General features: G+C 46.7%; 1 protein-coding gene across 2 annotated transcripts in view; it reads right to left on the bottom strand.

Annotated features, from left to right (window-relative positions):
* CFAP99 (cilia and flagella associated protein 99) overlaps nucleotides 1-23,192 on the bottom strand; it is a 62,371-nt gene that overhangs the window by 16,272 nt on the left and 22,907 nt on the right. The window contains exons 3-10 of one of the 2 annotated variants that reach the window (XM_073574458.1): nucleotides 18,232-18,376; nucleotides 16,628-16,722; nucleotides 14,674-14,786; nucleotides 13,277-13,451; nucleotides 8,414-8,494; nucleotides 2,479-2,547; nucleotides 1,391-1,474; nucleotides 930-1,030 (exon numbers count right to left, since the gene is read on the bottom strand). In XM_073574458.1, coding sequence (XP_073430559.1) covers nucleotides 930-1,030; nucleotides 1,391-1,474; nucleotides 2,479-2,547; nucleotides 8,414-8,494; nucleotides 13,277-13,451; nucleotides 14,674-14,786; nucleotides 16,628-16,722; nucleotides 18,232-18,376 — 863 coding nt within the window. The remainder of the gene's footprint in view (nucleotides 1-929; nucleotides 1,031-1,390; nucleotides 1,475-2,478; nucleotides 2,548-8,413; nucleotides 8,495-13,276; nucleotides 13,452-14,673; nucleotides 14,787-16,627; nucleotides 16,723-18,231; nucleotides 18,377-23,192) is intronic. The other variant, XM_073574459.1, reaches the window with a different exon arrangement.

The raw sequence follows: 23,192 nt of genomic DNA, 5'->3' as shown, positions 1-23,192 counted from the left end.
CTCATACTGTAAATTTATGATACAAAAAAAAACAAAACCGAAAATCAGCTACTCCAGACAGATCTGTTGACAGATTGGAGCTGTTTATGAGAGTGAATGATAATTGCAGGAAGAGACTAAATGACTTATAAGTGGGAAATACACATTTTTTCCTATTAAGACATATTACAAAGTTTTTAACAAATCGCTTGGATTGTTGATTTATGATAAACAAGGAAAAAATAGATACTGAAGACAGATTTGAGCAATTTTAAAGGGGTTGTCTCAATGGGTAAAATTGCAAAGTGCACATAAAAAAATTATTAAAAATCCTTTGTTCTCAAAAATAGAGGGTTTTTTTTAAGTGTATTATCTATAGATGGTGGCTGGTATCCTAAGCAAGGAGTGCAGTGCTTACAAGCCCTTTTCTATAGAGCTTGTAATCGCTGCTCTGAAGCTTGCCAGATCCCATGATCAGGCCAGTGTCGGTGCTGCTGCGGTGCCTGTGTACAGTTCAGGGAAGCGGCTCAACCAGCCCAAAATTTCAATCTATCATGAACACACAGCCACCACCAGCCAGAGAAGTGGTTTTCTCCTTTTAAACAACTTGAGACAACCCCTTTAAGATTACTGAGATAGAAAATGGCAGTTGGTGCTTTTAAAATTCTATGGAGAAGGGAGGAGCTAGAACACAGACATTCTGCTGCAAATTCCCCTGAAACCACAAAGTTCTCCATAGAACTTTACAAGCACCAACAGCTCAGTGTTTAGCTCACTTCCTCCGGGTACCTCTCTTTCCCCTCTATGCACATGAATGACTCTGTCTGCAGACGTTTGAGCCGGATGGTGACAATTGGTCAAAGGTAAACCTGGCCGATTTCTGATGACCCGCTCGCAGTGGCAGTACCGCCTGTGTGCTGCACTACATGACCCTCCCCTGCGTACTCTACCTGTTCAGCTCTTCCTCCACCTGCCGCTGATATAGCGCGCCCTCTCTCAGTATGGCTGCCGTGTTCAGTCTCACTGGGACGTTGTCCACCTGAAGGGAAAACTATGGAAGATAATGCTCTCCAATCTATATACTCCGTACACACTGGCATACCTGACCCCCCCCCTGTGCCCAGAAGGGCACATCCGCTCCATATCTGTGCCCACTGTCTGCACAGAGCTCAGTACTAGCTGTACACATCAGTATGCAGAGAGCTCCCCCTAGTGGTAATATCAAATAATAATGCTTACACATTTTTTTTCCCAAGAGGCAGGTGATGTGCCACCAGTCCCAATCGGTCTCTAGTTACTTCTGGTTATGAGGACGATTACAGTCCAAATTGGTTAAAGTGGTTTTACACTAGAAAACTCGTCGTCTTTAACCGCTTCAAACAACTCTGTGTGCACAGAGCCCTAGACTCACCTTCTTTATTGGAGACGGCTGGAATTTCGTTTTATTAAAGGCCATTTTGTCTTCTTCGTCTTTCATTATTTCTGATAAGACCCGCTGTCGAGACATCAGATAATGTTAAAAACTTGATCCAGCCATGAATTTTGATTTTTATTCACACAGCGTGGCGCCACCTGTTGTTCATAGTGTATGGCAATGTGTGTGTCCACCTAATAAGCTGAATGCTAGGGGACGCACATGCTCAGTCACTCTCCCCACTGCCAGGTCTCTTCATAGTCATCCCCTGTGAACTGCAGAGCAGGAATTGGAAAAAGTTTTCTCCCTGCATGTCAGGAAAGGAACACAATCAGCGCAGTATTTGGCAGAATAGCTGAGAACACTGCTTCTGTAGGGGAATTAAGAAGGGACTACATTGTCAGCTGCCAGAGGGGGAGGAGACTGATTTTGTACAGACCTGTCCACAAAAGCACCAAGAGGGACAAATGGAAGTCAAAACTATTGGAAAGGGTTGCTAGTTTTATTTTAATTAGTTCCTGTCACCATGTCATAAGTGTCCATTGTTCTCTCTTATTTTATTCCTGCTGCTCCCCTGAGTATTCCATATTTTATGGGTTTTTTTAAATCCGCCATATGGTTCAAGAGATATGGGCCTTTTAACTTAGAGCTAATTTTTGTTGCTCCTCAGGGGCGTGCCTTTAAGCTGCTTTGCATAATTATCCAGTAAGCCACGCCCCCTCGTACAACTGAGCACTAAATAAAAAACCCTATATCTCTGGAACCGTATGGCGGATTTTAAAAAAAAAAACAACAACAACGGAGAATTCCGGTGATCAGCGGGAACAAAATTAGAGCAAATACTGCCCATTTTTTTACCTGCTGACAGATACTCTTTAAGGGTTGTCCTAGTAATCAGAATCCACTGATCAGTGAGTGACAGCACGCCCTAGTGATGTGCCGGCATATACTTTACAAGGCTTGTTCCTACCTGTTGATCCAATGTGGATTATTCATGGATGGGGAAAGATCATGATGACACTTTGGTATCGCGCCAAGCCACATCAGAAGACTGTGTGATGTGCCCATGAGGGCACTGCACTTACCTTGGTTTTCTCTGACTTCTCAGGGTTGGCGCAATTGAACTGTCCCATGTTTGCTTCCATTAACAGCTCCTAAAATGAAGAATGAGAAGCTAACATTCACATCAAAAAGACCGAAGGGCATGCAGAAGTCATAGCAAGATCACCATGCTAAGGATGTGCCTTGTATCAGCCAGAGAGGAGAGTCAGTGCAAAGGGTAGCTCCTGCACTGGCAGATCTGGCTTCTGAGCAGAGGCATGTAAGTGATATGAACTGACCACAATGTATATTTTGGATGTTTTTTACTGGAATAAAGTGAATGACACATTTATTACACTAGATCACAAAAACTTTTTGCAACATAAACAAAAAAAAAAATCTTAAGCCCCTGTGATATATGATTTGTCCACTAGATGGCGCAGCTCTGAAAGTATTTACTGCATGGATGACAATGCAACCTAGAGGCAACAGTGCAAACCCCGGGGAAGGGGCAAGAGACCCCGAGCGTGGACCCAAACTGACACCCCCAACGCGCCTCACTAATATTCCAAATATCAGCACCTCACATATTTTGGAGTCATTGATTAGATGTAAGTCTGAAGAAGAGAAATAACGTTTCCTCAGGTTTTTTTCTTTTTTTTTTTGATCAAATAGATTTTTATTAATCAGAATTCAAAATATAGAATATACAGTAAATCTTCCACAAACAATAGATTTACAAATTGAACATCCCTGTTCCCCCCCTCCCACCCCCCCATGTAGACAGCTTATATAACTCTTTTCTCCATAAGATTTCTCTTGCACCGTAATTTACCATTAGTCATCCTTTTTACCCATATTGTCAATCAAACCATACAAAACAGAAATGTTCCTATGTCCGGGTATTAATGGTCTATCCACAACACCAGCATTGCAAAATATAGCACATTCCCATCAGTTAACTGTACCGTATTGTAACCAGGGATTCCACAACCTCTCATGGGTTTTAGAATTGCCTCTTTTAGGCTGTGTGCCCACGTAGCAATTTTTAAGCGTTTTTGCTGCGATTTTCGGCGCGAAAACGTTTAAAAATCGTGTACAGAACCCCCCCCATGCATTCCTATGGCATTCCGCACATGCTGTGCTAATGCTGCGTTTTTTTTCGCAGCATGCTCATTCTTCTGTGTGGAATCGCAAAGAATTTCCGCGATTCCGCACCCATAGGAATGCATGAGAATCGCTGACTTCCCGCATGTGGCTATGCCCACCATGCGTGAAGTTAAGCGTCTCATATGCGGTTAGCACCCATGGTGTGGAGGAGAGGAGACTGTCCTCCAGGCCCTGGGTACCATACCCCTGTAAAAAAAAAGAATAAAAAATTGGGTATATTTACCTTCCGGCATCACGCGCTGCATTCCCGGCCTCAGCGTTCCCAGTAATGCCTTGCGGCACAGTCCAGTGATGACGTGGTCTCGCGTGACTCTAGAGGTCTCGTGAGATCGCTATAGCAACACGAGACTACGTCATCACAGGTCTCGCAAGGCATCGCTGGGAACGCTGAGGCCCGGGAATGCAGCGCGGGACGCCGGAAGGTAAATATACCCCGATTTTTTTAATTTTTTTAGCATTTTAACATTCTATCTTTTACTATTGATGCTGCATAGGCGGCCTCAATAGTAAAAACCTGGTCACACTTGTCAAACACTATGTTTGACGAGTGTGACCAACCTGTCAATCACTTTCCAAGCGATGCTTCAAATCGTTTGGAAAGTGCTTGAATATCGCACGCGAAAATTGCGGCAGAATCGCGAACATAATCGCGGTAAAATCGCGATGAAATCGCGCGGAAAAAACACTCGATTTCTGGGAAGGAGTCCGGTTTTCTGTGTGCGTTTTAAAACGCTACGTGGGCACATAGCCTGAGCATATATCCTTTCCTCCAGCTGGATGATACAAGACACCTGTTTCACAAACTCTCTCCCAGAAGGTGGTTCTTTCCTGATCCAGTTCCTCGCAATCAGTTTCCTTGCTACATATAGTAGTCTGGCTATAGCAAGCTTTGCACTATTAACTATTTCAATTTCCTCCACATATCCCAGTATGCAGACCAGTGGGTTTTTGGGTATAACTCTTCCATAAGCCCCTTCTATTCTGTTAATGACATTAAACCAGAACGCAGATAGCCTGGGACAAGTCCACATCATATGAAGGATTCCGGCATCAGACCCCCCACATCTTGGACAGTCAGAGTTGTCCCTCAGCCCCATTTTAAACATCAGAAGGGGGGTACGGTACACACGATGGATCACATAAAGATGGGACAACCTAGCTGGTTCACTCATAGTGAGTTTGGGGACATATTCTAGGACGCTGTCCCATACCTCGTCAGTCATCGCCCCAATCTCTCCCTCCCATTTGGATCTTGCTTTAAGTGGGAACCCCATAAAATGTGTATGCAATATATCTTTCTAGGTGTTAGAAATTACCCCTTTCGTAAGTCCATCACCACCACATATACAGTCCAACACTATGTCAGATTGTATCTGCAGGTTTCTGGAAAGTTTTTGAGCCGTAATGGCATGCCGCACCTGACAGTAGTGGTACCATTCAGAATCCGCCAACTGAAACTCACTCTGTAATTGCACAAACGGTCTCAGCTCCCCGTTATCCATAAATTGAGACATTACTGTCAGCCCCCTTACGTTTCCAGCCTTCCAGTCTCCCAAGTTTCCGAATCTCTGGGAGGTTACTATTATCCCATATAACTGTGAATCTAGTCAACCCGGTCACCCCTCTCACCCTCTTTAGTCTGTTCCAAAGGTCTTGTAAGAGTCGCAGAGTGGAACGCCCGTCTCCCACTACACCCATCTTCCCATTCTCTAGGCCAAGTATCAACGGGCTTCTATTTTGTATGTATTCCAGCACTCCTCTGATGACGCCTGCCTTCTCTTGATTAGACCACCCTCTGAGATGTTGACTTTGGGCAGCTAAAAAATACAGTTCCGGATTTGGTTGTGCCAGTCCCCCCTCATCCTTTGGTCTTTGCAAGGTTTCAAGCCTTATTCTAGGTTGTTTCTTACCCCATACCAAGGCCCTAAACCGTGAATTCACCACTCCGAACCTTTTCTGCGGTATCCAGATTGGGGAGTTGTGTAATATATATAAAAGCTTGGGCATTAAAACCATTTTAAGTAGATTAATCCTTCCCACCACCGACAAGTGTAATTTGTTCCAAGTGTCCACCTTAGTTCTTAGAATTGCCAGTAGAGGTACCAGATTAGTATTAAGGTACTCAGTCACCGATAGGGAAACCTGTATCCCCAAATATTTAAACATTTCCACACATTGTAGTTTGTTGGCCCCTATGTCTTCCTGAGTCCATACCACCTCCTTGTCCACTTTAAATAGGCTTGATTTAGACCAATTTATGGTCAGTCCTGAGATCCTCAGGTTTTTTTCTAATTGTTTTAACTTATTTTGCTGCTAATTTTGTTGAGTTTTGTTATTTTGTTTCTAAAAACTAACCTGCAAGTCCCTCAACTGCTATCTCTGCCCGACCATCTACCACTATCTCCGGCCAACCATCTACCACTATCTCTGCCCGACCATCTACCACTATCTCTGCCCGACCATCTACCACTATCTCTGGCCAACCATCTACAGCTCTCTGTGCCCAACCATCTACCACTATCTCTGCCCGACCATCAATCACTATCTCTGCCCAACCATCTACAGCTCTCACTGCCCGACCATCTACCACTATCTCTGCTCGACCATCAACCACTATCTCTGCCCAACCATCTACAGCTCTCTCTGCCCGACCATCTACAGCTCTTTCTGCCCAACCATCTACCACTATCTCTGCCCGAACAACAACCACTATCTCTGCCCAGTCATCAACCACTATCTCTGCCCAATCATCAACCACTATCTCTGCCCAACCATCTACAGCTCTCTCTGCCCAACCATCTACAGCTCTCTCTGCCCGACCATCTACAGCTCTTTCTGCCCAACCATCTACCACTATCTCTGCCCGAACAACAACCACTATCTCTGCCCAATCATCAACCACTATCTCTGCCCAACCATCTACAGCTCTCTCTGCCTGACCATCAACCACTATCTCTGCCCAACCATCTACCACCATCTCTGCCCAACCATCTACCACCATCTCTGCCTGACCATCTACCGCTATCTCTTCCCGACCATCTACCGCCATCTCTGCCCAACCATCAACCACTATCTCTGCCCAACCATCAACCACTATCTCTGCCCAACCATCAACCACTATCTCTGCCCAACTATCTACCGCTCTCTCTGCCGACCATCTACAGCTCTCTCTGCCCGACCATCAACCACAATCTCTGCCCAACCATCTACCGCTCTCTCTGCCCGACCATCAACCACTATCTCTGCTCAACCATCTACCGCTCTCTCTGCCCAACCATCTACCGCACTCTGCCCAACCATCTACCACCATCTCTGCCCGACCATCTACCGCTCTCTCTGCCCCACCATCTACCACCATCTCTGCCCAACCATCTACCACTCTCTCTGCCAACCATCTACAGCTCTCTCTGCCCGACCATCAACCACTATCTCTGCCCAACCATCTACAGCTCGCTCTGCCCGACCATCTACCGCTCTCTCTCTGCCCAACCATCTACCACCATCTCTGCCCGACCATCTACTGCTCTCTCTGCCGACCATCTACACCTCTCTCTGCCCGACCATCAACCACTATCTCTGCCCAAGCATCTACAGCTCTCTCTGCCTGACCATCTACCACTATCTCAGCCCTACCATCTACAGCTCTCTCTGCCCGACCATCTACCACCATCTCTGCCCGACCATCTACCGCTCTCTCTGCCGACCATCTACAGCTCTCTGCCCATCTACCACTATCTCAGCCCGACCATCTACTGCTATCTCTGCCCGACCATCTAATGCCTCCTCGCACGTCAATCTAATGCCACCCTGCACGTCTATCTAATGCCACCCTGCACGTCTATCTAATGCCACCCTGCACGTCTTTCTAATGTCACACTGCACGTCTATCTAATGCCACCTCGCACGTCCATGTAATGCCATCCTGCACGTTCATCTGCTGCCACCCTGAGCGTCCATCTACCCTGCACCCATCTGTCTTTACCTCGGTTTTGTGTCTGCCCTACGCCTATACCGCTTGTCTATCTGTCCTTGGCCTGCCATCTAGCTCCGCAGTGTCAGTGTGGGCAGCTGTGTGCGGGGTTGGTGTGTGGGTCGTGCAGTGTTTGGAGTGATGATCCCTGTGAGTAGCTGCGGTGTCTGTCCATTGTGTGACATTGTGGGCACGGTCGTGCTGTATGGACGGATTTCTGCCGTCTATCGGTAATGGCTGTAGTGGGGCTGCTTCTACTGACGAGCTGCTCTGGTGATGGAACAGCTTTTATACAGAGAACGATCGTCCTTGCAGTGTTCCCCGACAGGACTGCGCTCATCACATACGCTGACACGCTGCAAAATAGGCCGTGACAAGACCCGGCCAAAATAATTAGCGGGGAGAGGAACGCTGGCAACTCTGATGAGGGACGCGGCAGCGGAGTCTACGGTATTATTGGCCATGGGCCGCTCTCACCTGCGAGGACCACCTATCCCCATGGGAAAAGCTAGAGGGGATGGAGAAGCAGGGACACTTGGACCCTGGTGCTTGGTGGGTCTCAGCAGTGCCATTCCAGTCCTCATCTGCAATACAGTGACTGGTCGGACCACACAAGGTGTCACCGTGCAGGACGGGAAGTCATCCGCATTGCTTTGTCAGCCTCATCGTCTCCACCTCCTGCTGCGACCACTGGTTACAGTGCGGACCCACAGCCCTGTAATCACACTGCAGCCAGAAGCATAGACCGGCGATGAACGGGATGGTGTCAGAGCAGAATTATCATCCTGTACTGTATCCTCACCCGCCTGGAGGTAGAAGACTATTCACATGTCACCTACCTCTGCTTTCTTACGGTTTCTCAGTTTCTTCGCTTGAAGAACATCCTTCTCTTTGGGACTTTTGTACGTGCTGTCGGGGACCTGTGTATGGAGATGACGGACATGTGTAGCAAATACGGAGACAATTACTGATCCCATTATTATTATTTCTCCTTCCCGTGTGAACATTCCCCGCTCCTCGGCCATCACCACTTACTTTTCCATTCCTTATATTAATAAGGATGCCCCTGTCTGCGCCTCCTGTCCTCCTTTCTTCCTGTCCTGCTTTCCCTCCTGTCCCATTTTCCTCCTTTCCTTTCCCCTTTTCCTTCTGTCCATCTGCTTCATCAATAATGCTTAAAGTAGCACAACCACATTCTGACGGCTCAGGACCCGCTAGGTCAACAAGAAGCCGGAAGATCAGATTTATCACATCTCATAAAGGCATGAGGTCAGGAGGATTTATACAGGTCCATGATTCCTCATCATTTACACACACTTTATTATAATACACCTCAGCTGCTGCAGAACCTCATAATACACCTCAGCTGCTGCAGAACCTCATAATACACCACAGCTGCCGCAGAGCCTGAAGTGTGTTTATGAGGTTCTGCAGCAGTTGAGGTGTATTATGAGGCTCTGCAGCAGCTGAGGTGTATTATGAGGCTCTGCAGCAGCTGAGGTGTATTATGAGGCTCTGCAGCAGCCAAGGTGTATTATGAGGCTCTGCAGCAGCTGAGGTGTATTATGAGGCTCAGCAGCAGCTGAGGTGTATTATGAGGCTCTGCAGCAGCTGAGGTGTATTATGAGGCTCTGCAGCAGCTGAGGTGTATTATGAGGCTCTGCAGCAGATGAGGTGTATTATGAGGTTCTGCAGCAGTTGAGGTGTATTATGAGGCTCTGCAGCAGCCGAGGTGTATTATGAGGTTCTGCAGCAGCTGAGGTGTATTATGAGGCTCTGCAGCAGAGGAGGTGTATTATGAGGCTCTGCAGCAGCCGAGGTGTATTATGAGGTTGTGCAGCAGTTGAGGTGTATTATGAGGCTCTGCAGCAGCCGAGGTGTATTATGAGGCTCTGCAGCAGTTGAGGTGTATTATGAGGCTCTGCAGCAGCCGAGGTGTATTATGAGGCTCTGCAGCAGTTGAGGTGTATTATGAGGCTCTGCAGCAGCCGAGGTGTATTATGAGGTTCTGCAGCAGCTGAGGTGTATTATGAGGCTCTGCAGCAGTTGAGGTGTATTATGAGGCTCTGCAGCAGCCGAGGTGTATTATGAGGTTGTGCAGCAGTTGAGGTGTATTATGAGGCTCTGCAGCAGTTGAGGTGTATTATGAGGCTCTGCAGCAGCCGAGGTGTATTATGAGGTTGTGCAGCAGTTGAGGTGTATTATGAGGCTCTGCAGCAGTTGAGGTGTATTATGAGGCTCTGCAGCAGCCGAGGTGTATTATGAGGTTCTGCAGCAGCTGAGGTGTATTATGAGGCTCTGCAGCAGTTGAGGTGTATTATGAGGCTCTGCAGCAGCCGAGGTGTATTATGAGGTTGTGCAGCAGTTGAGGTGTATTATGAGGCTCTGCAGCAGCCGAGGTGTATTATGAGGTTCTGCAGCAGCTGAGGTGTATTATGAGGCTCTGCAGCAGAGGAGGTGTATTATGAGGCTCTGCAGCAGCCGAGGTGTATTATGAGGTTGTGCAGCAGTTGAGGTGTATTATGAGGCTCTGCAGCAGCCGAGGTGTATTATGAGGCTCTGCAGCAGTTGAGGTGTATTATGAGGCTCTGCAGCAGCCGAGGTGTATTATGAGGCTCTGCAGCAGTTGAGGTGTATTATGAGGCTCTGCAGCAGCCAAGGTGTATTATGAGGTTCTGCAGCAGCTGAGGTGTATTATGAGGCTCTGCAGCAGTTGAGGTGTATTATGAGGCTCTGCAGCAGCCGAGGTGTATTATGAGGTTGTGCAGCAGTTGAGGTGTATTATGAGGCTCTGCAGCAGCCGAGGTGTATTATGAGGCTCTGCAGCAGTTGAGGTGTATTATGAGGCTCTGCAGCAGCCGAGGTGTATTATGAGGCTCTGCAGCAGTTGAGGTGTATTATGAGGCTCTGCAGCAGCCGAGGTGTATTATGAGGTTGTGCAGCAGTTGAGGTGTATTATGAGGCTCTGCAGCAGCCGAGGTGTATTATGAGGCTCTGCAGCAGTTGAGGTGTATTATGAGGCTCTGCAGCAGCCGAGGTGTATTATGAGGTTGTGCAGCAGTTGAGGTGTATTATGAGGCTCTGCAGCAGCTGAGGTGTATTATGAGGCTCTGCAGCAGTTGAGGTGTATTATGAGGCTCTGCAGCAGCCGAGGTGTATTATGAGGTTGTGCAGCAGTTGAGGTGTATTATGAGGCTCTGCAGCAGCCGAGGTGTATTATGAGGCTCTGCAGCAGTTGAGGTGTATTATGAGGCTCTGCAGCAGCCGAGGTGTATTATGAGGTTGTGCAGCAGTTGAGGTGTATTATGAGGCTCTGCAGCAGCTGAGGTGTATTATGAGGCTCTGCAGCAGCTGAGGTGTATTATGAGGCTCTGCAGCAGCTGAGGTGTATTATGAGGCTCTGCAGCAGCTGAGGTGTATTATGAGGCTCTGCAGCAGCCGAGGTGTATTATGAGGTTCTGCAGCAGTTGAGGTGTATTATGAGGCTCTGCAGCAGCCAAGGTGTATTATGAGGCTCTGCAGCAGCTGAGGTGTATTATGAGGCTCAGCAGCAGCTGAGGTGTATTATGAGGCTCTGCAGCAGCTGAGGTGTATTATGAGGCTCTGCAGCAGCTGAGGTGTATTATGAGGCTCTGCAGCAGATGACGTGTATTATGAGGTTCTGCAGCAGTTGAGGTGTATTATGAGGCTCTGCAGCAGCCGAGGTGTATTATGAGGTTCTGCAGCAGCCGAGGTGTATTATGAGGCTCTGCAGCAGAGGAGGTGTATTATGAGGCTCTGCAGCAGCTGAGGTGTATTATGAGGCTCTGCAGCAGCTGAGGTGTATTATGAGGCTCTGCAGCAGCTGAGGTGTATTATGAGGCTCTGCAGCAGCTGAGGTGTATTATGAGGCTCTGCAGCAGCTGAGGTGTATTATGAGGCTCTGCAGCAGCTGAGGTGTATTATGAGGCTCTGCAGCAGTTGAGGTGTATTATGAGGCTCTGCAGCAGCCGAGGTGTATTATGAGGTTGTGCAGCAGTTGAGGTGTATTATGAGGCTCTGCAGCAGCCGAGGTGTATTATGAGGCTCTGCAGCAGATGAGGTGTATTATGAGGTTCTGCAGCAGCTGAGGTGTATTATGAGGCTCTGCAGCAGCTGAGGTGTATTATGAGGCTCTGCAGCAGCCGAGGTGTATTATGAGGCTCAGCAGCAGCCGAGGTGTATTATGAGGCTCTGCAGCAGTTGAGGTGTATTATGAGGCTCTGCAGCAGCCGAGGTGTATTATGAGGCTCTGCAGCAGATGAGGTGTATTATGAGGCTCTGCAGCAGCCGAGGTATATTATGAGGCTCTGCAGCAGCCGAGGTGTATTATGAGGCTCTGCAGCAGTTGAAGTGTATTATGAGGCTCTGCAGCAGCCGAGGGGTATTATGAGGTTCTGCAGCAGCCGAGGTGTATTATGAGGCTCTGCAGCAGCTGAGGTGTATTATGAGGCTCTGCAGCAGCTGAGGTGTATTATGAGGCTCTGCAGCAGCCGAGGTGTATTATGAGGCTCTGCAGCAGTTGAAGTGTATTATGAGGCTCTGCAGCAGCCGAGGTATATTATGAGGCTCTGCAGCAGCCGAGGTGTATTATGAGGCTCTGCAGCAACCGAGGTGTATTATGAGGCTCTGCAGCAGCCGAGGTGTATTATGAGGCTCTGCAGCAGTTGAAGTGTATTATGAGGCTCTGCAGCAGCTGAGGTGTTCTGCAGCAGCTGAGGTGTATTATGAGGCTCTGCAGCAGCTGAGGTGTATTATGAGGCTCTGCAGCAGTTGAGGTGTATTATGAGGTTCTGCAGCAGCTGAGGTGTATTATGATGTTCTGCAGCAGCTGAGGTGTATTATGAGGTTCTGCAGCAGCTGAGGTGTATTATGAGGCTCTGCAGCAGTTGAGGTGTATTATGATGTTCTGCAGCAGCTGAGGTGTATTATGAGGTTCTGCAGCAGCTGAGGGGTGTATTATGAGGCTCTGCAGCAGTTGAGGTGTATTATGATGTTCGGCAGCAACTGAGGTGTATTATGAGGTTCTACAGCAGCTGAGGTGTATTATGAGGTTCTGCAGCAGCTGAGGTGTATTATGAGGCTCTGCAGCAGCTGAGGTGTATTATGAGGCTCTGCAGCACCTGAGGTGTATTATGAGGTTCTGCAGCAGCTGAGGTGCATTATGATGTTCTGCAGCAGCTGAGGGGTGTATTATGAGGCTCTGCAGCAGTTGAGGTGTATTATGATGTTCAGCAGCAACTGAGGTGTATTATGAGGTTCTACAGCAGCTTAGGTGCATTATGAGGTTCTGCAGCAGCTGAGGTGTGTATTATTTGACGAGGAGGCAGCAGTAAACCAGAGCAATCTCTTCATTCCCTGGTTCATGGTGAAACCAACCGGGAAGATATGGCAGAATATATCCACATGTCATCACTTCATAATACGTGAATGAGCCTATGAAAAGGAACATACAGGATTAGAAAAAAAAGACAGCGCCCCCCCCCGCCTACAGGTTGTGTGTGGTATTGCAGCACAGCCCCACTCATGTCTGTGGGTTAATAAACACAGTGGTAGTCAGGAGTGCTGCTGTTTCCATGTTCTGGGACACATCCGTACAATACACAACTGCAGCTGCTGAAGAACCTCAGCGTTCAATAAAGAACCCCAAACAATACAACGTCCCGCAGCGGATCGCCACTGACCGGTTGGTGAGGCTTTTGGGCGGGTATTTTTTGTGGAAGAGGTATAGTTCTGGCCTTAGGCTTTGTTATACTGAACTCCTTCACTTCCGTCACTTTGGAGCCTTTTATTCTATCTGGGCCATTCGCCAACTTTCTTTCAATGGAATCTATTAAATTCAGGACTTCAGGCTGCCACCTAGTGGAGGAAAAAACGAGAACTTGTCACATAAAGTGAGAGGATCTTCGATCAGCAATAAATACAAAATAGGGACTGGTGGGGGGGCATGAAAAATGAAAGAAAATCCTCTGTAAAAAACACAATTTAATACTTTCTTGCAAGTGTTATACCTATTTTTTGTTGAAAGTGTATGAGGGCTTTATTGTTTAAAATAACACACATGCTTTACTCACCCTCCCCAGGTCCGGAGCTCAGTCTCAGCTGCAGCTTCCAATGTGCGTTATTGTCTGCAGCGCTGATGTCAGAGATCGACAGCGCTGCAGACAATCACTGCTCGTGCTGTTATCTCTGGCAGAACCGTTTAACTCACTGATCGTCAGCAGCGCTGTCGGGGCTGCAGACATTAACAGACACTGTGAGTAGTGGCAGAGAATTAGTGCTGGACCAGGGGAGGGTGGACAAAGCAGAGTTTTTGCAGCGTTTTTTTTCACCTATAGAAAGCAATGTGCAAAAAAAATAAAATAAAATTAGTGTCGTTTATTGCTGCATTTTTGGTGCATGAAACCAACTTTTATTAAACCTGTCCTGTAGACAAATCACACGTGTGATCAGCTAGAAAAAAAAAAAGCACCAAAAAACACCACAAAAATACAATAAAACCTGAAGGATTTTTACTGCCAAGAGAGCAGGTTTTGGCTGCAGAGAGACACTGCCAAAAAGCTGCGTGTGAACACAGCCTTACAACGATCACTATGTGCTAAAAACAACATTAACTTTATTTCAGGGTCAGCGCAGGCTTTTGGTAAGATTAACATTTTACATAGTACAATAGTACAAGAATAAAAAAAAATATCTTTATTTTTTACTTTTTCCTTCCTTTTAAGCATTTTTTTAAAATCTGGTTATGCTATAACCCTTCTAGGTAATAGGAGGATTGAGATGGCAGATCTGAGAGCCTGTATAAGGTCCCCAACTTCCACAATCATCAGATCCACCTCTCCTGGCTCTTCCCAGCGCTGCTAGAGGTGACTGACAGGTTTCTCCCAAAGTGACAGACATGTCAGTCACCTGCAGCAGCGCTGGGAAAAGCCGTCCGGGGTCTGCAAAGTGTATTCCCTCTGAAACGCCGGAGCGCTGCTCTTGTGATGCCGGACTGTGGTTCAGGGTCCATGAATCGCCCGGCTTGTGTCCCTAATCTGCGCGCGTCCTTACATGGTACAAGAAGACACATTATACTCACTGCAGTAATGGAGTAATCCAGTTTTCCTTCACATAGTTTGAATCATAGATCTGACTCCATTCATCTTTTATCCATGTGTTCAGGTTTAGGACATTAAAGAAAAATCTAAGAAACTGAGAAGACAAATTCATTAGTGGAAGGACACAAGAAACTCATCACCTCTATGGTCAATATATATATCACATTACTGATCCCGTAGTGATCCTGAGATACATCCTGTAATATACTCCAGAGCTGCACTCGTTATTCTGCTGGTGAAATCATTGTGTACATACATTACATTACTGATCCTGAGTTACCTCCTGTATTATACTCCAGAGCTGCACTCACTATTCTGCTGGTGCAGTCACTGTGTACATACATTACATTACTTATCCTGAGTTACCTCCTGTATTATACTCCAGATCTGCACTCACTATTCTGCTGGTGCAGTCACTGTGTACATACATTACATTACTGATCCCGAGTTACATCCTGTATTATACCCCAGAGCTGCACTCACTATTCTGCTGGTGCAGTCACTGTGTACATACATTACATTACTGATCCTGAGTTCCCTCCTGTATTCTACTCCAGAGCTGCACTCACTATTCTGCTGGTGGAATCATTGTGTACATACATTACGAGTGGCCGCTCCACTCATTCTCTATGTGACTGCTGAGTGCTGCGCTCGGCTGTTTCTGGCAGTCCCAAAGGGAATGAATGAGTCGGGCATCTGACCATTTTGTAAGTGCTCCTATGGGAATAAATATTCCCCTTTCTGCCGATCAGTTCAGGTCCCAGCGGTCGGACCCCCACGATCAGTAGGTCCCCTTCTATCTAGCTTCCCCCAGACAGCCTCTTTACAATAATTATTACAAACCGAGCGTACAATGGTCGATGTGAGAACTCGGGTTCTGAGCCTGATCAGGCCACTGGCCCACACTGCAGCAGTGCAATGGTCACCATGTGAGACCCGACCCTACAGTGGCACGTCCTGGTCAGGACCTTTAATTTACCGTCTCTCACAGCGAAGGGATAAAAAATGCAGATTAGGGCCTATGCGGCGTGGTAGGGGAGTGGGCTCGGGGCCCCTGTTACCCCCCCTTGAGAATCCTATAAGGCATATTCCACTTTCTAGGGTCGCTGTGCTTCTGCAGCTCCAGAGGACACACATGTCTCTATAGGACTGTGGATCTCTGACGGAGCGGCGCTCGGCTCCTGGCAGACGAAAGCTATTCCGGTAGAAACGCAGATTTCAGGGAGGCAGAGAAATCTAATTATAGGCGGCTCATTTGTGCGCTGCATGTGTTCATTACTGTGGAGGTTGTGATGTCACCGGTGAGTGGGAACGCCGCAGCCCACCTGGTGCAGCAATCTTCTCCCCCATCACTGCAGAAACACGTGTGGGAGCGCGTTCTGCTCGTACCTTTCATCCAACGCGACAACAACCCCCCACGCCTTTACTGACAGCTAAATGTGCCGGTGCATGAGAACCCGGAGCACTCCTGTGTAATGGAGGATGCGCAGCCCGAAACCTTCGCTGCAGACACGAGAGCGCCCGCGACTACCGCTGTGACTACGCCGTGTGCATGCAGTCAGCAAGGTACAGAGCAGGGGGGAAGGAGCAAACATGGGGACTGGTGCCCCTATTCCTTTGCTCATCACCATCCACGGGCAAAGCTGCCGATCCGGCCGGGTCTACGGGCGCCTTCAGATCAGTATATTATATGGTAAAGTGAATGGTGTCAATCAAGACTACAACCCATCCTGCAGAAAACAAGCCAACACACGGCTAGGAGGACGGAAGAATGAGAACGGAATGGCTTTTGGAAAAAGTGGAGGAAAACATAAAAGTGCAAAACTAAAATTTGTCAGCAGTGGAAAAAAAATAGAATAATAATAATAGTAAAATGTTTTATGCTTTTGATTTTTTAGAATTTAGGAAACTGATGGTCCATATAAGGGGGTATACCTTGCCCATCTTGGTGAAATCTTGGCATTTGATGATTCTGCCAAAGGTCTGAAGACCGAGATCGTCCAGCCTAAATACGGCAATGTAACTGATCACTGCGGAAAAAAAAAAAAATCAAGGACCAATATAAACACGCGTCAATAATGATAATATACTGTAGTAAGTGTGCCATAGACCATAATGGAAGCCGAAGAGCGTTTTCACACGCACAATTTTTTGCATTGGTTATGTCCCATTTTCTGCACCTAAAATTAGCGAGAAATCATCTTGACTTCTGTCTCACATTGTTTCCGTGCGAGGATTTGAAATCCACATTTTGTAAAAAAAATAATATAGATATATATATATATATACATTGGTGGGTAGCCACAGGTGCAAGTGGTTGACGCGCTGAATGGGGCTACTTACCATGTGAATTCACAGAGGTGCAGACTGAAAATCCACAGCAGAAATCTGAGGTTCAGTCTTCAATTTCTGCCGCTGATTATCTTTCAGCTCTTTTCTTTCACCTTGGAGATCAGCGTTCTAAGCGGAATATCAAAATGTCTCCAAAGATTTCATTGCCTTTTCAGGTCACCTCATTGTAAGGGGATGGAAGATTATGTTCCCTTGCCCTTTCCTCCCTAATAGGTTCTGATACTGTTTGTCTTATTATTATGTTATTATAAGGCGGTACTGCTACATGTATTATCGCCTACCAATAATGGTGGGACATCTTAGTGCACACAGTTCCTAGGTAGAATGGAAGGTAGTACACGGTTAATTGTAGGAGGGGCTGCAGCATATAAGGTAGTGTATAGTGATAGTAAGGATGCCCGAACCGTCCGCACGGGCTATAGGCGTAGGACGCCGCAGCGGTCACGTAACTGGAAGCGAACTGTACCTCAGCCATCCACAGCTACGGTAAAGGAAATCCAGCGGGCTAGAACAGTTTGGGAAGATTCAGTATGTGGAAGCTCATTGTCTGGGCAGAAACCCTCAGAACCGAGGCAAAACGGTCTAGGGATCCCGTGAAAGCACTGAGAACGTATAGCAAGAACGAGGTGCAAAGGCAGAATAAAAGGGCAGCACTATCTTCTTTATATGACTTTATACTCCAGAGATTAATGATCTTGAGTCTGGGGTGAAACAGACCGAGGGAAGCATACCCGTAGTAGAGCTGCACAGAGAAGATGCTGAGGAACCATCAGGGACAGTCTGACCCGGGCCTACGCCTTGTGACCACGAGAGTAATGCAGGGAAAGAAAAGGAACATTGTGTTGTGAAGCCTGTTGTAAAGGATGTGAAGTCTTTGGATGCGCTGATTTGGACTGTGACTCAGTTTATCTTGCCTCATCCGGAGGGATTCTCCTACAGCAGAAAAAGGAATATGAAGGAGATGGACCTGAAGGTGCAGGTATGCCGACTAATAGAGAATATGTTTCTCTGAGGGGAGGCCAGGACACTAAAGACCAGGTGTCCTCGGCTACGACTACAGTCATGGCCGAACCTCACACCATTACTGTACTTTTAATCTTTCATACCCATCAATGTCAATCTTTCAACCCTTCTCCTGCACCAAGTCGACCCGCTGTTCACTTCCATCCCTGGGATCTCATACTTACCAGCAAACAAAGACCGCTCTGACAGTAGATAATGCTTCCCATCCCGGGCATAGAAAGCTCGGACAACAACGTCCAGGAGATCTTTATACTGAACACATCCAGACAGGACATCCAGGACAAACTGTTCTTCTCCATCATTAAGAATCTAGGAGAGAAAAGGCAGGAAATCTACAGGTGGATCAACTACAGTTAGACCAGAAATGTATCGGGACTAATGATAGAAAGGAATGTGCTTAGAACTAAGCGTTCTGTCTGCAGATTTCACAACACAAAACTGCATACATTTGTAAACAGATCTCTTAGACCTGACGAGATTGGTGTAGTTACAGTGATATTGCATTAAAGAATGGCTGTACAACACTTTTTGACAGCATAAACTCAATCTCCTTATCTGATTGACAGCTCAACAATGTCTCTCACTCTCTTTTTGTGAAATCTCTGCCCACCTAGCCTTACTCGCAGCTCCTCAGTGTCCCTCCTCCCTTCTGTTGCTGCATATCGGTGAGTCAAGCCTGACTCACAGCTCCTCAGTGTCCCTCCTCCCTGCTGCTTATGCTGAATCTTCAAGAATTAAGCCTGATTGAAATCTCTATCAGTGTCCCCCCTCCCTGCTGCTACTGCTTAATCTGAAAATCAAGCCTGATTGAAAGCTGCTCAGTGTCCCCCCTCCTTGCTGCTACTGCTGAATCTCCGAGAATCAAGCCTGACTGATGGCTCCTCATTGTCCCTCCTCCCTGCTGCTACTGCTTAATCTCTGAGAATCAAGCCTGGATCACAGCTCCTTAGTGTCCCTTCTCCCTCCTGCTACTGCTCAATCTCCAAGAATCAAGCCAAGTTGAGAGCTCCTCAGTGTCCCTCCTCCCTGCTGCTACTGCTGAATCCCCAAGAACCAAGGCTGTTTGACAGCTCCTCAGTGTCCCTCCTCCCTGCTGCTGAATCTCTGTGAATCAAGCCTGAGTGACAACTCCTCAGTGCCCCTCATCCCAGCTGCTGAATCTCCACCTGAATGACATTTTGGTGTCCCTCCTACCTGCTGTTGACACCTCATACTGCTCAGTACAAGCTCCAGCCGACAGGCTTAGTGGGTGAAGACTGAATACATGTGGACTCACGAGTTCTGTTATGCTTTATCTGGACAGATAAAATGCTCATAGCAATATCAGGATTATACAGCCATCATGACATGGATTTTCATAGTAAGTACACACAGGATAGAGATATATATATATATATATATATATATATATATATATATATATATATATATATATATTGCTCAAAAAAATAAAGGGGACACTTAAACAACAGAATATAACTCCAAGTAAATCAAACTTCTGTGAAATCAAACTGTGCACTTAGGAAGCAACACTGATTGACAATTTCAAATGCTGTTGTGCAAATGGAATAGACAACAGATGGAAATTATTGGAAATTATCAAGACACCCTCAATGAAGGAGTGGTTCTGCAGGTGGGGACCACAGACCACAACTCAGTGCCAATGCTTTCTGGCTGATGTTTTGGTCACTTTGAATGTTGGTTGAGCTTTCACAGTCGTGGTAGTGTGGCGCCCCTGAGGCTCAGTTGCCACAGGCTCCCTGCTTGGAACACGAAACGTTCTGGGAGGTGGGTGGAGTTAGAATACATAAAAGAGCGGGAGGGTTTAGGATTAGAGGTCAGTCAGTCAGAGAGTCACTCAGAGAGGAGTGAGGACAGTAGATCCCTGAGAGAGGGATGGAGGAAGGAGGTGCTGCAGCAGATCTCAGTGACCTGGGTCTGCTGGTACGGGAAAGGAAAGAAGGAGAAAGACATTGAACCGAAACCTGATCTTCCATAAGAAGGAAAGACTAGTACGGAACGTAGGAGTAAAAGGGAACAGAGGACGTGGGTTATAGGAAGAACCCTGCCTAGAAGTTCTAAGCGCAAGGCCGGGGCCCGGTCCCTGAGGTTGTATGGACACTAATGGTTCTACAGCAGACACCGGTGGAGTAGTGGGCTGTAAATGCACTACTCCCATCTAAGACTTGGCACAACAGCAACACTGATAGTGAGCCGGGACTCAGGAGTAAGGAGTCCCCGAAGCAGGTACAGCTGTCTGCCGTACAAGTAGAGTTCTTGGGAACATCTGTCAGGAGGCACTCCAGTGTAACTAAGTACTAGGAGTGCTTCACACTTAAAGGCGCTATAAGAGGAGACGTTCAGAAAGGCACATATTGGCGGAGTGTTGAAAGGGAGCATTCCATCTGGCCTGGAGGTTGATTGAGTCCCTGACCCGGAGGACACAGCACGGAGGCAGGCACCTGTGAGTACTACAGACTGTGAGTAAAGCTTTGGAACTACAAGCCCTGGTGTCCTCCAATTATTCTTGCACCAACGCACCCAGCACCTCTACATCTGGGTACCAGCTTCTACACTGCTTGTGCCTCTCCTCTGCCCCTACATCTACACTGCCCTGGGACTACAGCTCCACCTGTGGGGAGCTTCACCATCTTGGCTGCAACACACCACCAGCCCCAGAGGATCTGCATGCAGCGTCGGCTTAACATCTCACTTGCCGAACACCACAGGTGGCGTCACGAACTATTCACTTAATCAACTACATTCCACCATTTCCATTTTCGATTCCCCCCCGTTACTTGGGCGCCCAGGGCCACGGACCGGGTCACCGCTGCTGTGACACTCCCCGCTGACACCGGCCTGGTACCGAGTACCCCACGGCCCTGGGAGGGCGACCCAACTTGGCGTCACAAACAGGATGACGAGACCCGATGCCATCGGGTTCTGTGTGCCTAAGACTTAAAGTTTTTGAAGATGTGCCGAAGACCCAATTTAATAGACTGTAAAATGAACATTAACCCCTTCACCCCCAAGGGTGGTTTGCACGTTCATGACCGGGCCAATTTTTACAATTCTGACCACTGTACCTTTATGAGGTCATAACTCTGAAACGCTTCCATGGATCCCGGTGATTCTGACATTGTTTTCTCGTGACATATTGTACTTCATGTTAGTGGTAAAATTTCATTCAAATAACTTGCGTTTATTTGTGAGAAAAACGGAAATTTGGCGAAAATTTTGAAAATTTCGCAATTTTCCAACTTTGAATTTTTATGCCCTTAAATCACAGAGATACGGCACACAAAAAACTTGATAACTAACATTTCCCACATGTTTACTTTACATCAGCACAATTTTGGAACCAAAATTTTTTTTTGTTAGGAAGTTATAAGGGTTAAAAGTTGACCAGCGATTTCTCATTTTTACAACACCATTTTATTTTTAGGACCACATCACATTTGAAGCCACTTTGAGGGGTCTATATGATAGAAAATACCCAAAAGTGACACCATTCTAAAAACTGCACCCCTTAAAGTGCTCAAAACCACATTCAAGAAGTTTATTAACCCTTTAGGTGCGTCACAGGAATTTTTTTTGAATATTTAAAAAAAAAATGAACATCTAACTTTTTTTCATAAAAATAATACTTCAGGTTCAATTTTTTTTATTTTACCAAGGGTAACAGGAGAAATTGGACTGCAAAAGTTATTGTGCAATTTGTCCTGAGTACGCAGATACCTGATATGTGGGGGGGAACCACTGTTTCGGTGCATGGCAGAGCTCAGAATGGAAGGAGCGCCGTTTGACTTTTTCAATGCAAAATTGGCTGGAATTCAGATTGGACGCCATGTCACGTTTGGAGAGTCCCTGATGTACCTAAACAGTGGAAACCCCCTACAAGTGACCCCATTTTGGAAACTAGACCCCCCCAAGGAACTTATCTAGATATGTGGTGAGAACTTTGAACCCACAAGGGCTTTACAGAAGTTTATAACGTACAGCGGTACAATTAAAAAATCATTTTTTCCACAAAAATGATCTTTTCACCCCAATTTTTATTTTCCCAAGGGTAACAGGACCCTAAAAGTTATTGTGCAATTTGTCCTGAGTACGCTGATACCCCACATGTGGGGGTAAACCACTATTTGGGCGCATGGCAGAGCTCGGAAGGGAAGCAGCGCCATTTGATGTTTTTGGCTGGAATTGAGATCAGACACCATGTCACGTTTGGAAAACCCCTGATGTACCAAAACAGTGGAAACCCCCCACAAATGACACCATTTTGGAAACTAGACCCCCTAAGGAACTTATCTAGATGTGTGGTGAGAACTTTGAACCCCCATGGGCTTCACAGAAGTTTATAACATAAAGCCATACAATTAAAAAATCATATTTTTTCCACAAAAATGATCTTTTCACCCTCAATTCTTATTTTTCCAAGGGTAACAGGACCGTAAAAGTTATTGTGCAATTTGTCCTGAGTACGCTGATACCCCACATGTGGGGGTAAACCACTATTTGGGCGCATGGCAGAGCTCGGAAGGGAAGCAGCGCCATTTGACGTTTTTGGCTGGAATTGAGATCGGACACCATGTCGCGTTTGGAAAACTCCTGATGTACCAAAACAGTGGAAACCCCCCACAAATGACACCATTTTGGAAACTAGACCCCCTAAGGAACTTATCTAGATGTGTGGTGAGCACTTTGACCCCCCCAGTGCTTCACAGAAGTTTATAATGCCCGGGCGTGAAAATAAAAAATTTGTATTTTTTCCACAAACATGATCTTTTAGTCACCATTTTTTTATTTTCCCAAGGGTACCAGGAGAAATTGGACCCCAAAAGTTGTTGTCCAATTTGTCCTGAGTATGCTGATACCCCATATGTGGGAGAAAACTACTGTATGGGCACACGTCGGGGCTCGGAAGGGAAGTAGTGACGTTTTGGAATGCAGACTTTGATGGAATGGTCTGCGGGTGTCATGTTGCCTTTGGAGAGCCCCTAATGTACCTAAACAATGGAAACCCCCCACAAATGACACCATTTTGTAAACTAGACCCCCCAAGGAACTTATCTAGATGTGTGGTGAGCACTTTGAACCCCCCAGTGCTTCACAGAAGTTTATA

The sequence above is a fragment of the Dendrobates tinctorius genome, unplaced genomic scaffold (assembly GCF_039654945.1).
Source record: "Dendrobates tinctorius isolate UK_male_01 unplaced genomic scaffold, ASM3965494v1 ptg000039l, whole genome shotgun sequence".
In the NCBI taxonomy this organism is placed as follows: domain Eukaryota; kingdom Metazoa; phylum Chordata; class Amphibia; order Anura; family Dendrobatidae; genus Dendrobates; species Dendrobates tinctorius.
The sequence above is the reverse complement of the archived record's forward strand: the minus strand, read 5'-3'. Positions and strand labels throughout refer to the sequence as shown.